General features: G+C 49.5%; 1 protein-coding gene across 1 annotated transcript in view; it reads right to left on the bottom strand.

Moving 5' to 3' along the window:
- l(3)80Fj (lethal (3) 80Fj) overlaps nt 1-13,845 on the bottom strand; it is a 117,160-nt gene that overhangs the window by 45,228 nt on the left and 58,087 nt on the right. The window contains exons 27-31 of the mRNA XM_089573274.1: nt 11,867-11,994; nt 8,016-8,205; nt 5,359-5,595; nt 2,645-2,839; nt 1,968-2,186 (exon numbers count right to left, since the gene is read on the bottom strand). Coding sequence (XP_089429400.1) covers nt 1,968-2,186; nt 2,645-2,839; nt 5,359-5,595; nt 8,016-8,205; nt 11,867-11,994 — 969 coding nt within the window. The remainder of the gene's footprint in view (nt 1-1,967; nt 2,187-2,644; nt 2,840-5,358; nt 5,596-8,015; nt 8,206-11,866; nt 11,995-13,845) is intronic.

Here is a 13,845-nt window from a genome sequence, read left to right as displayed (position 1 = left end):
AAAGAAGGCAGTGGCAAGAGGAAGCACATGCGAAGCAGGCCAAGCTGTGGCATCCAAGGGCTCCGGCACTGTTTTCAGTGCAGCAAAGCTCGTTTATTAAAACTTCAAAGGACCGGAAAAAAAAAATGTTCAGATTATCCGAAGATCCGTATTATCCAACGACTCCGGAAAAAAAAAAAAAAAAAGGTCAAGAATTTCCGGCAGCACAATAAATTTATTTAGTGAAAGACTGGGCAAAGGTTGCTCGATTTTAAGATGAGAACAGCGGCATGACAATGACTGTTTTTCACGTTTCCATCAATGCTTCGCAGTGGAGCTCCACCGCTACCACATCATCACGCAAGAGGCACCAATGCGCATCAGGAGGCTTCACCACACGAACAGCGAGCAGCACGTAACAAGCACACAGTTTCAGCGCACTGGAAGAACAAAACCGATGTGGATGCGAGTGAAGGAAATGGCGCCGAAGAGGCGAGAAAAAAAAGGAAAGGGGGGGGAACACCAAAGATGTGCCAATCAGCATCCGAAACAATACTCTAACTAGGTAAGGCCTTAGATATTTAAAAAAAAAATAAAGTGTCTCGAAAAAATTAAGGACAACATTTGCCCACTCATCATCTCCTGAATTTTTTTTTACGTACCAAACAGACATGTGATTCAGTATTCAAAGGCATTTTTTCCTTCATATTCGCATATGACTCAAATATGAAATTTTGAACAATTGCATGCCCCTAAAAGAATGGAACAATGACCGAACTGGGAGCGATTCATAGCTTAGCAGCACAAAAAATGAGTAGTACAAGAGCCAAAGATGACAGAGATGTAACATATCACACTTGCTAACACTCGTTGCACAGGCTGACATAGGCAATAATAGTGCAGGCATGCTCGTACCACTGCAATTAAAACAGTTTATTTTTCATGCGGTTCAAGGGAAGTTACTTTTAGACTGGCACAGAAAAATGCAGCCAAGGGAATGCAACGCTAAGAAACAGAACAGCAGCATTTTACTGCAATAAAAATAAAAGGGCCCATTCCCCCCCAAAAAAACTGGCTTCATACTGAATGAGTGCTAAAGATTCTTAAATGCCAGAAAGAGGTAGATTGGAACATTTTATAAACATAATTATTAACCACAAGAAATGTCCTTCAGGAATAGTGCAATGCTGATTTTTCAACCAGACCTCCTGTGTCATTCCATCAGCATACAACAGCATGCGTCTCGGGTGGTGCACTGACAGCATGGCTTGTACTGTAGTGCAAGGCAGCACAAAGTTGCAATTGTTGTTGTGGCCTACTTGAAATGTGGAGTCAAAGCATTGGCTACTGTAGGCTTACTGTTCAAAACACAGCAGCCACTAGAAAAAAAATTCACAGAAACACCTCAACTACATTATGTGCTGGCAATGCGATAGCATCATTAGCTGTTGATGCTTTTACTGGAAGTGACATTTTCTTACAGCCAATGGGAATGGTCCCACTAGGTGGCGTCATTTCTGACCAGCCAATGGGAATGCTCCCACTTGGTGACATCACTCCCCTCCACCATCCAATGGGAATGCTCCCACTTGGTGACGTCACTCCCCGCCACCATCCAATGGGAATGCTTCCACTTGGTGACGTCACTCCCCGCCACCATCCAATGGGAATGCTCCCACTTGGTGACGTCACTCCCCTCCACCATCCAATGGGAATGCTCCCACTTGGTGACGTCACTCCCCTCCACCATCCAATGGGAATGCTCCCACTTGGTGACGTCACTCCCCTCCACCATCCAATGGGAATGCTCCCATTTGGTGACATCATTTCCCTCCAGCCAATGGGAACACATCAGTCTGGAGACATTGCTTCCCCTACTGCCAATGGGGAGCATTTTATGACCGACGACGCATTTCGGCCCCATGGAGCTTCTAATGCTATCATATTAAAACACCAAAGAAAACAAGCAGGCAACAAGAGCTGCACACCTGGACGGCTTCGGTCAGTGTGTTCATGATGTCGAGCTGCTTGAGCGAGAGGATGCCCAGGCCCCGCACAAGGCCGGCCAAACCATAGGCTGCGCCCCGCCGCTCGCCGTATTGCTCCGAGTTGAGCAGCTGCGTCAGCAACTTCTGCACCAGCACAGGCGCCTCGTCCTTGATGGCCGGGATCAGTGGGGGCAGGCACGTGGCCACCGCCTCTTGCACCTGCCACAGGAGGACAATGCTTCAGGTCACCTTCTCCCACTGTCTCCCTAGGGTGATGTGGCGGCACTGAATCAAGCTTCACCTTTATTGGTTTAGCACACCCACAGCTGGTTTACCAGGATTTCTAGCTGCACTTTCCTCATTGTTGGTTCCAGTAAATGCACTGTCATACTTCCTAGATTCACTACTCTATTGAAGGTAGGTGCAGCTTCGACCTAAGTTTACTGCCCTTTCGTCAAGGCTCTGGCGCTTCCACCACACAGTAAAGTCCCAGTCCCAAACAGTACTACAGCAAGGAATTGTGAAATCATTCATTTTAATAAGTGATGCTAACAAAACAACACACATTCTTTCCTGCATGCCTACTTATTTGTGCCAGATTTAGAGGAATCCCACACTGACTACTACATCCCTCTGGCAAGCAACAGCAGCAAATGAGCCACCAGAGAGGGGCGCACCTGCTGGGAGGGAGTGGCCAGGGTGTCGATGAGCCGGTTGACGATGGGCTTGACCTTCTGGTCGTCCTTGTCCAGGTGGCGGGCCAGGGTGCCCATGAGGATCACCACGCTCTGGCGCACCTGGTCGTAGCTCTGGTCCCGGGGGGCCTCATCCAGGAACCGCTCGAACAGGGGCAGCAGCGTGTTCACCTTGCTCTGCAAATACATCCACAACACCAGTGCTGCCTTCCCCAAGCTCTTTTTTTTTTTCATTCGAGAAGTCTGCCATGAAGCATAAGTTGAGAAAAGGGGGAGTGGAATGTAGGTTAGAGAAAGTTAAAAGAAGGAGTGTAGACCAGTTTCGGCGAGGTACTCGCATAGGCTGCTGGTGAAGTGATTGTCCATAGTCCACTACACCCTCACCCTCTCACTTCACCTTCACCCTCTCTGAGCTGAAATACATGCTTCTTCTTCCCCTTTCATTTATGCAATCCTCCTCAAGCCTATTCTCTTCCTTTCATGGTAGTACAACACTGCTATAGTAAAAACTCATATACTCTAGAGGCCCGTGTACTGTGCGATGTCAGTGCACGTTAAAGAACCCCAGGTGGTGGAAGTTTCCGGAGCCCTCCACTACGGCGTCCCTCATAGCCTGAGTTGCTTCGGGACATTAAACCCCATAAACCTAAACCAACCAAAAACTCATATATAGTAAAAACTCGAATACAGTAAAAACTCGGATATAGTAAAAACTCGGATATAGTAAAAACTCGGATATAGTAAAAACTCGGATATAGTAAAAACTCGGATATAGTAAAAACTCGGATATAGGTAAAGTGAAAAAGGGAAGATAAGGGCAAACATTTGCAGCACGGCAGCGCAAAGCACAGGGAAGCGGTGGCACTGCATAAGCGGTGCTGCCGCCTCGACTGCGTTGCGCATTTTTCAACTGTTGCCTCTTAAACAATGTTGAGGCTGCGGAAAATGATAGCATGTTCACGCAAAACTTAGGTTTTTACATGAAATGAAACTCTCATTATATTTGTAGCCGCATACATCGTATTTGTTCAAATGCAGTACAGTCGATCCCGGATATATTGAACTCGAAGGGGATCGCGAAAAAGTTCGATATATCAATAATTCGAAATATAAAATATGCCTATTAGACGCTTATTTTAAAATTGCGCAAATCTCGGACAATTTCCCGGGATCGTAGCAAGTGGGAACTTACCGATTTACTCCTCTTAAGTCCACAAAAACGAAAGCACAACTCTGCGATCAGCGCGCTTTACTTCGCAAGAAAAAAGTCAGTGAGCTTTGCTTGCCTCTTCTTCTGCACCATGCAGTTCATTAAGCTGTCCTCAAGCTTGTTGATAGTATCCAAATGAGAAAGTCCAGTGCCCTCCATTGCTCCACAACAGCGACGAATGACGCTGAATGCGGATGCAAGTTCAGCCGCAGTGCATGGCGGCTGGGCCTCTTCGCACAATCTTCGTCACTGCTCGGGTCCGCTTCCTCGGTATCGATGATGTCAGCCACGATGTGAGCATCAGAAATTAGGCGTCTGTGGGCCTGCGGCCAGCACGATTTCCCTCTTCCCAGCTCCTTATGGCCATTCCCATTTCCTTTCACACCCCCCACAAAGTTCCCATCACGTGACTAAGAGCGCAGCTGTCCAAGGCCAGCGCCGCGTGAACTCTTATTAGGAGAAGCCCATTTGCAGGAGCGCGCGCTAGTGGAAGAAGCCCACTTCCAGGGTGGCGCTACTGGGAGAAGCGCATTTGCGGGGGCTCGGCATGGCACGGAGTTCGATATATCAAATATTGGGTGCACAGGAGTTCGATAAACGTAAACAAATTTGCTATACTTTTGCATGAGATTCCCAAGGGGATTCTACATCTGTTCGATATAGGCAATAATTCGATATATCCGGGTTCTATATATCCGGGATTGACTGTATTTCAACAACATATAAATGTGATAACATGAAAACCGAGAATAAATAACTATCACATAAAGGAACAACAACAGCAGGACGGAAAATGAGTTTTCCTTTTATAAACCAACACTGTGTTTAGTAACTAGCCAATTAATTACCACAGAGCATCCTCAGTGCCATGTCATACCATCATTAACAACTGGTATAGTAGATTTTTGCTGGTCCAGGTGACTTTACCATAGAGGTGTTCTACTGTACCACTGAAACGTGTTTCTGTGCTTCCCAATGTTGTACATTATCCCCATGTTACGTGCTTGGCCTTCACAGGATCAGCTTTCTGGCAGTTCCCCGATGGAAGACTGCTGTCCTAGCCCAAGATCGAACAATGCAGAAGGCTATCTAATGCTTTCTGTTCTTCACCCCTACCCTCGTACAAATAATTTGCTGAGATAATTTTGAAGAGTTGGCCCCTACTAAACACTGGAAGCAAGGATGGAAAAACAGCAAGTAAAGGATGAGGATGGTGCTGATGATAGCAGTTATGAAATCAATGAAGCCCACATAAGAGATGAGGAAAGGAACTTCTCCGAGTTGCGATTCAAAATTGCTTGAGTGCAGAGAAGGTTACTGCAGCAGATAATCACATAACCGGGACATTGTAGGTCTGCTAAGAGAAAACACGAGGTGACCACTTCTAACACAGGCTGGCTGCCCAGTCAAGCCAGAGTCAGTGCAGCTTGAATAAGTTTGTGAAACACACACAGGTCTGCATGCTTGCCAAGCAAATGTGCCTCACATTTCCATGGAAGTCGACGAGGGCGGTGGCAGCGTCCAGGAGGGCCTTGTGCACCACAGGGTGGGGCTCCGACAGGGCCTCGTGCACATAGAACTCCATGAGTTCCGACACGGCTGCCGGAGGCACCAGGGGTGCCAGCTGACCCAGGGCCAGCCCCACACCACTCCGGGGCTCCCACACATCGGGCGGCCGCTCCATGATGACCCGCCCAAAGCTGTCCCGCACTGGCTCGGGACGCTGCAAGAAATGCACGCGAGTTGAAATTCAGCTCACACAACCCACTGCTTGAATTTCCAGTGATTCAGCAGCATTCATTTGATGATTGCGCTGTTTTTCACCCCAAGAGAAGCAAGTCACGACTTCGAACCTCACTGCCGAGCTGCGAAACTTGGCAGTGCATGGCACCACTAGATACTGTTAACACATTCCACTAAGCCTCTTCCTCTCGAAAACACTAGCTGGAGTAGTTTGCAACCATTTAGCACTTGTCCTATAGTGCTGCAAAACCAGTCTAGCAGCACCCATACAAAGGATGCACCGGCTTTTATGCAACTGCAGGAAGTGCTGTGACCTCACACCTGCACTATTACTACACTCCTATGTAGTAAGTAGTGCTTTCTCTACCTTTCCCTTCTTCTCGGTAGCCAACTTATCAAAATATGTGCATCTTCGCTACCCCACATTTAAGTACATTTTGATACTTCGATAAGTACGGCACATCAAAAGATGCTGATTATGCCTGGCAACCGTGGCAAAAACAACTGTACCAGGGCAAGACTGGCTTATTGGCTTATTCGGGTTTAACGTCCCGAAGCAACTCGGACTATGAGGGACGCAGTAGTGAAGGGCTCCGGAAATTTCGACCACCTGGGGTTCTTTAACTTGCACTGACATCGCACAGCACACGGGCCTCTAGAATTTCGCCTTCATAGAAATTCGGCCGCCACAGTCGGGATTGAACCCGCGTCTTTTGGGTCAGCAGCCGAGCGCCGTAACCACTGAGCCACCGCGGCGGGGTGTACCAGGGCAAGAGCTAAAGGGGCCCTACAAAGCAAATAACGCGTAATTTCTTTTTACTGCGTGTCTATAAATTTGCTTTCACACCACCTATTGCTTGGCCAACACAAGTAGCTTGGAGCACGAGTCGGATAAGCAGACGTGGCATCACACAGCTCTAATTACTGACAGTGAAACTGATTTTAAACAAATAAATTCTTATTTCCATGCATGGAGCTTTACGCATCCTAATGGGACTGTGGCAGTTTCTCCAAATGATCCATAATACAGTAAAAGCTCGTTAATTCGAACTTCACGGGACCGGGAAAAAAGTTCGAATTATCCGATGTTCGAATTATCGAATGGCCACGAAAAAACTGACAAGAACCATTTGCATTACGGTATATGTAGGGTATTTACTCGCGTAACGAACCCACTCACATAATGAACCCCCCCCCCCCCCCCCCCCCCCCCCCGATTTTTGCCTAAGAATCTGAAAAAAAAAAAAAAAAAAAGCGTCAGTCGTTAACGCTTCCCTCCGTTTGGCACCGTCACGGCCCACAACGCTTTTGGCGGCGCGCCAAGATTCTGCGCAGCGATAAGTGATGTTATCAGCATCTTGGCCGCCAAGAAATGCGTTGTGGGCCGTGACGGTGCCAAACGGAGGGAAGCGTTAACGACTGTTATCGCTGCGCAGCATCTTGGCGCGCCGCCAAGAAATGCGTTGTGGGCCGTGACGGTGCCAAACGGAGGGAAGCGTTAACGACTGTTATCGCTGCGCAGCATCTTGGCGCGCCGCCAAGAAATGCGTTGTGGGCCGTGACGGTGCCAAACGGAGGGAAGCGTTAACGACTGACGCTTTTTTTTTTTTTTTTTCAGATTCTTAGGCCGGGGGGGGGGGGGGGGGGGGGGGGGTAGCTCCAGCAAGGGGGAAGCGAACTTTGGCAAAGTGCCAGCGCTTGTTCGGTTGCGCAAGCCTAGTTCAAAAGCGGGCGTCTTGTTCGCGGCTGAGCGCGTGCTTCCGTCGCGTCCGACCGATTGGTGGAAGCATGGACGACACTCGCAAAGAAAAAAAAAGTTTTTCGCTCGTAATTTGTAGCGCCGGTCCGAAGTCATAGCCTTCATGGGCGTTGGCTGGGACCGCGCTGACAGTGCTTATCCGTATTTTCGAATTAACAGGGCTCGAATTAACGAGTATTTAGATGCGAGTTCCGGAGGTTGCGCGGAAAAGAGGGTAGGCAGCCGCCAGTGCGGTCCCAAACCCTACCCTCCGGTGCCGCCGGCCACCGCGCCGGTGATGGTGCCATTTAAGCTTTACCCACTTTTCCAAGGTTTTATCTAGTTCCATCTTCTGTGCCCGTTTAGGACGTACGCAGCCTCTAACTATGCGGAGGAGGTGCTTTTTTTTTTTTTGGCCACATGCTGTGTGCCAAGCCGCCCAGACGCGGTGGCGCGTAGTTCGAATTATCCGTAACGGAACCGACTCGCTTTCGAATTAACGGGCTTTTTTATACACAGATCTCTATGGAGCTTGGCCGGACCAAGTAGTGTAGTTCGAATTATCCGAAAATTCGAATTATCGAGTTTTGAATTAACGAGCTTTCACTGTAGTTGAATAATCAATGTCTCACAAATGAAAGACCTTTCCCTGGATCACCCACCTGCAGGTGCTGGCGGTAGGCGTCCATCAGCTGGACCAGCACCTCGTGCAGGCAGTCGGGGAAGGCCTGCAGCAGCGACTTGAGTGCCAGCGCAGCCGTGCTGCGGATCTCCGCCTGAGGGTGGCCCACGTCCGACAGGAGCCGGGCACACAGGGCAGGCTCGGGCTCCAGTTTCAGCTCCCGCCACAGCCTGGAACCCCACCACAACACACACACGTGTGGGTCTCAATGCGTCTCGAAACAACCTGTCTCACACTGAAACACAGACTCATCTTCGCTAATCCACAGAGGAGCATGTATGAAAAACCCACTCTTTCAAATGAGGTCGAGTTGAATGCAATACACACGGAATGGCAGAGGAACAGCTAATACAGTTGAATCCCGCCACAACGAAATCGGCGGGGCGTACGAAAAATTTCGCTGTCGCGGAATTTCGTTGTCGAGAAATTACAGACGAGTCGGCTGATCCCGGGCTGGCGTTGCATATGTCTCCTCGCCCAACGCCGCCTCTCCTCCTCCTCTTCTCTTCTCGCCCAACGCCGCCTCTCCTCCTCCTCTTCTCTTCTCGCTCAACGCCGCCTCTCCTCCTCCTCTTCTCTTCTCGCCCAACGCCGCCTCTCCTCCTCCTCTTCTCCGTTCCTTCTTTCACCACCTCCTCTACTTGTCTCCTCCCCCACATCGTTTCGAGAGCCGTCGGGCCTCATCGCATCTGCACCGCTGCGTGCTACCACGGCGCTCTCGCGGGCTTGCTGCCGCCGGCGGCGACATCCTAGGAATTCAGCAGAGCAGAGGCGCGACGAGACTACGCTAAACGGTGCACACACAAAGGAAGAAATGGTGAAGCGGAGTGGGCTTCTTCCTGCACTCTCGCGTTTTCCTTTTTTTTTTTCTCCGACAGGACACGAAGCTCCGCCCACCGGTCCACACAGACTGCCTGAAACGCGCTCGGTGCCTAGCAGACGACGCGGCCGAAGACGCTAGCAGATGGTGTGCGCTGGCGCATTTTACACGCGCTTTCGAGGAGCCCCTCTTCGCTTGGAGGCCGCGAACGCTTACCAGCCAACACCGCTAGCAAGTGATCATGACGCGCTTTCGTGCTTGACAGGAAACCGCGAGCACCATGACAGCGAGCTACATCAATCGAAGAAGCCCAGCAAAGAGCCAATGAGCTGGGCGTGACGTCACTTCAAAAATCACGTGGGCATCTGGAGAAAAAAAAAAAAGCACACGAGGGTGTGCGCGAGGAGGATGTGCGATTGAGTGCGCGTACCCCCCCCCCAACAGTCTGCGATGCAAAAAAATTAACGGCGGGAACGGGAAAGTCGCTCTTCAGCACTCAACTTCTGAAGAAAGACAAGACGGAGGGGCCACTCACCCGCGAAAATTCGCAAAAAAAATTCGTAGAAGCGAACACGTGCTCGCAAAGTACTTCGTTTTTGAGGAAATTTTAATACATTAAGTCCTATGGGGGTTTCACGGGGAATGCAAATTACTTCGTTGTGGCGAAAATTTCGTTGAAGCGGCGTTCGTTGTACCGGGATTCAACTGTAAAAAGCATCGTTTTCATGCTGTTTTTCAGAAGAAACTCAGCTGGCATTCGTGTGCCGTGAACTGAAATGGCAAGCGAAATGCTGATCCCTGTGACCAGAGACTCTACAACTAAAAAATAACAATTGCAACGGTTAAGCTAGTGGCTTGACGTAATTCAGCAAGTAGCTGATGCCGGATGCTCAGTTTGGCCAAAAAGTCTTCTCACATTCACACTTGGCTTCGCACACAGATGGGTCCTGTCATCGCTTGTGCTTGCGCTTCCTGTCACAAGCACGTCTGCGAGCGGCCATGGAGGGATGCTTGGCAGGTACCTTGGGAGGTCATCATCATCAGCCTGACTACACTTACTGCAGTTCAAAGGCCTCTCCCATGTCTCTCCAATTAACCCTGTCCCTCGCCAGTTGCAGCCGCCGTATCCCCGCAAAGTTCTTATCTCATCTGCCCACCTAACTTTCTGTCGCCCCCTGCTAGGCTTGCCTTCTCTTGGAATCCACTCTGTTACCTTTAAGGACTAGCGGTTGTCTTGCCTACGCATTACATGCCCTGCCCAAGCGCACTTCTTCCTCTTGATTTCGACTAAGATGTCATTAACCCACGTTTGTTCCCTTATCCACTCTGCCTACTTCTGATCTCTTAACGTTACACCTATCATTTTTCTTTCCATAGCTCACTGCGTTGTCTTTAACTTAAGCTGAACCCTTTTCGTTAGCCTCCATGTTTCTGCCCCATAGGTGAGTACTGGTAGGATACAGCTGTTGTATACTTTTCTCTTGAGGGATACAAGGTAAACTGCCATTCAATCTGAGAGAACCTGCCATATGCAGTTCACCTCATTCTTATTCTTCTAGTTATTTCCCTCTCATGATCTGGATCAGCAGTCATACCTGCCGCAAATAAACATATACAGTAAAAGCTCGTTAATTTGACACTGACGGGACCGCAAAAAATTGTCGAATTATCCGAATGTCGAATTATCGAATGAACACCAAAAAACAATGTTTGCAGCAACAGGACGTACCTTTATTTGGCAAAGAAATCTATTATCGTCGTCTGCTTTTTCAAGCGAATTTGAGCGATTAAGATAGGTCTAACAGCTGCCAGGTGCTCCGCGGCACACGCACCGTCAGGAATTTGTTCACAGAAGTCCTCCCGCACGGACAAGGCATCTGCGGCTTCTTTCTCAGTGCACTTCAGCATTTGGGACAACTGCTCACAATCGTCACCTTCCGACAAATCGTCGTCAGCACCTGACACTTCAATTATTTCATCCTCGGTCAGCTGACAGGACACAAAGGCGAGGCGTGCAGGAACTGCGCGCTACTCATTCGAAAGCAGCGCGGGGAGGAGGGGAAGCCAGCGCGGCGTCGGCCGCTTATCTGTTTTTTCAGCCAGCGTCCGCTTCGGCGGACGCGGTTGTTGCTGCGACGCGCGTCTTATCTTTTCTCTTTATCTTTCCTCTGATCTTTTAACTCTCCTCTATCTGCACGCGGCAGTGGTGGTGGCTCGGCTGAGCCAGTAGGCAGGCCCGTGCAATTTCCTTTCACAATTCTCTCAGTCGCAACAAAACAGCAACAACAAGCAGCACAGTAAACACGCTGACAAAGCGCGCAATTACCAAAAAAGGCGCCGCCTTATGGTTAAATAACCGCGATTGCAACAGCAAGAACACGTGGAAACGATGACACACGCCAAAACGAAGGCCGCTTCGGCCGCCGCTAACCTGGCTTCCCTCGCCCTCTCTCACGCTGCTGACGACGATGACCGTACAGATGGCCTATCAGCGTACAGTAGCACCACTCGCGGCAGTGTTTTTTTCTTTTTGCTCTCGGCGCACCGGCTTGGCGGGCGGCGGAGTGGAGTCGAATTAACCGACGCATGGCAAAACTTGTTCGAATTAACGAGAGTTTCGCCCCATAGACTCCTATGTATAATTGTAGGGACCTCGCGTGCGCGTCGAATTATCCGATTTTCCGAATTAACGGGGGTCGAATTAACGAGCTTTCACTGTACTCTTACTACCTGCCACTCAAAACTCGGCACAATGCGCAGTTGTGGAGAAGAGCTCTGTCAAGAGCAGCTGTTCAGCAGTGTCCCGGCTGTTCACGTGACTGCCTCAAGGGGGTGATGGACTATGTGAAGTCCATTTGTCGGAACAGCTCTATAGCAGCTAGTTGCTGTAAAACAGCAGCCAGTAACAGGTGCTCCCCGGAGAATCACTCTCATTACCAGCTTCAGTGGGGCACCTGCATAGAGAGGCTCAGAAAAACAGCTCTCGCTGTATAATAAAATAAGCAACCCACTTTTCGGCCAGGGTCTTGATCTCGTCCTTGGCGTCGAAGCGAGCCACCCAAACTCGAGCGGCCAGCTCGAGGCTGTTGACGGGGTCTGTCTCGTGGGTGGGCACCACCAGCTGAAGCATCAGCAGGCACTGCGAGCACAGGAGAAAGACAAGGGTGCACAATGAAGGGGGCCTCATGGCTGCAGCAGCAACGCACAGCCAACACACTATTTACAAAGGTGTGATGTACAAAGGTGTGATGTACAAAGGTGTGATGTACAAAGGTGTGACGTACAAAGGTGTGATGTACAAAGGTGTGATGTAAAAACGTGTGATGTAAAAAGGTGCAGCGACTTGGTGTATTTCCAATGTTGCCTGCGAGATTTGCTGCATGTGCTCGAGAGCTACCTGCCCATTGAACTTAGCCTTAGCAATCTTCCAGGCTTTTAAATCATCCAGTATCATTTCAAGTCTTTCACAGATCCCTAGCAGGGACGCTTCTCACATGCACTCCCACTAGGCGAGCGTGGAGAAGACAAAAGCAAGCAACCGGAGAAGCCAAGAAGTCACAACAGAGACGAGCAAGTTTCCCAGAATGCCACATGATCGAAGACGAGATGAGCAATTGCCCTTGATAATGTTCTCCATTTGTGAGACAACCTTACTTGTCCTGCCTTGGTAAACACCAGCCATCAGTAGCTAGCAGGATGTCCGCCAAATCCCAGATTTGCTAGCACATTTTTCTCAATACAGTAAAAGCTTGCTAATTCGCACCTCAAGGGACTGCCAAAAAAATGTTCGAATTATCCAAATGTTTATCGAATGACCCCGAAGACACTACCAAGAATTGCCTACAGCACAGTAAAATTATTTGTTGAATGACTGGACAACTTTTGCCCCATTTTAGGATGAGAACAGCGCGGCAGTGATTGTTTTTCACCTTTTCGATCACTTATCTACTGAGTGCATACTGTTGGTGGAAGCATAGAAGAAAAACTGCCCCAAAATCATGAAGGGACTCCCATATCCTTCACGGTGCGGTGCAATGTGGTAGAGCTCCATTGCTACCGTGCCACACCCATTATAAAGCAATACTATTGGGAGCGAGGAGGCTTTGCAGCACAAACAGTGAACGGCACGTGATGAGCACACAGTTTCAGCGCACTAGAAGGATAGAACTATGCAGACGCAAGCGAAGGAAAAGGCATCAAAGTGGCGAAAAAAAGGTGGGTAGGTGGGGGGGAGAAAACATCAGTGATGCCCAGCCTCTGAAACAATGCTCAGCCGGGTTAGGTTGGCTGGCTGATGCTGGCTGGTCGAAACTATGTTGCAGTGGGCTGATGCAAAGCTCAGCAAAGCGAAACTGAAACTAAGTGGTCCGAGTGTTTTTGGACATGGGGCCGTCCATTTGTCATCATGCCTGCCATCACGCGCATGTCAGGAGTGCACACATGACTATCCAGCAAGGAATTCTAGTTTTGAGTAGGGCTATTATGATGATCTCTTGCCGTGCCAGTCCTACCTGGACACGCCGGAGCCCATTCGAATTAACTGATGTGAGACCTGTACAATGTCCGAATTAGTGAGTGTCCGTTGCCACAGACATACAAACACACGGGCCGGGAGAGAGCCGGCAGTTCAAATTACAGTCGACGACCGAAAATTCGGACGCCTGATTTTTCGGACATGCTTGATTATTCGGACTTTTTCGCGGCACCGCGACATGGCCCATAGAGCCAATGTGTAAGAGCGCTTGAAATTTCGGACGCACCGCAACTGACCACTCGATTTTTCGGACCTCGTTCGCACTCGCCGCCAGTACCCAAGCCGCCATATAATGTGCACAGTGGAACCTCATTAATTCAGACTGCAGGAGATATCGAAAACTTCATCAAACAAAACGAAATTCAAGCTTAAAGGGAGCCTCTTGCGACGCTGAAATTCTGCGCGAGTCGGCACATTGCGCTCGCGTGCTTTCGAATTCGTACTGTCCTTGAATGT

Source organism: Amblyomma mixtum, chromosome 2 (genome assembly GCF_055824585.1).
Source record: "Amblyomma mixtum isolate Tamu chromosome 2, ASM5582458v1, whole genome shotgun sequence".
In the NCBI taxonomy this organism is placed as follows: Eukaryota; Metazoa; Arthropoda; class Arachnida; order Ixodida; family Ixodidae; genus Amblyomma; species Amblyomma mixtum.
Note: the sequence above shows the minus strand (reverse complement) of the source record. Positions and strands in the feature narration are given on the sequence as shown.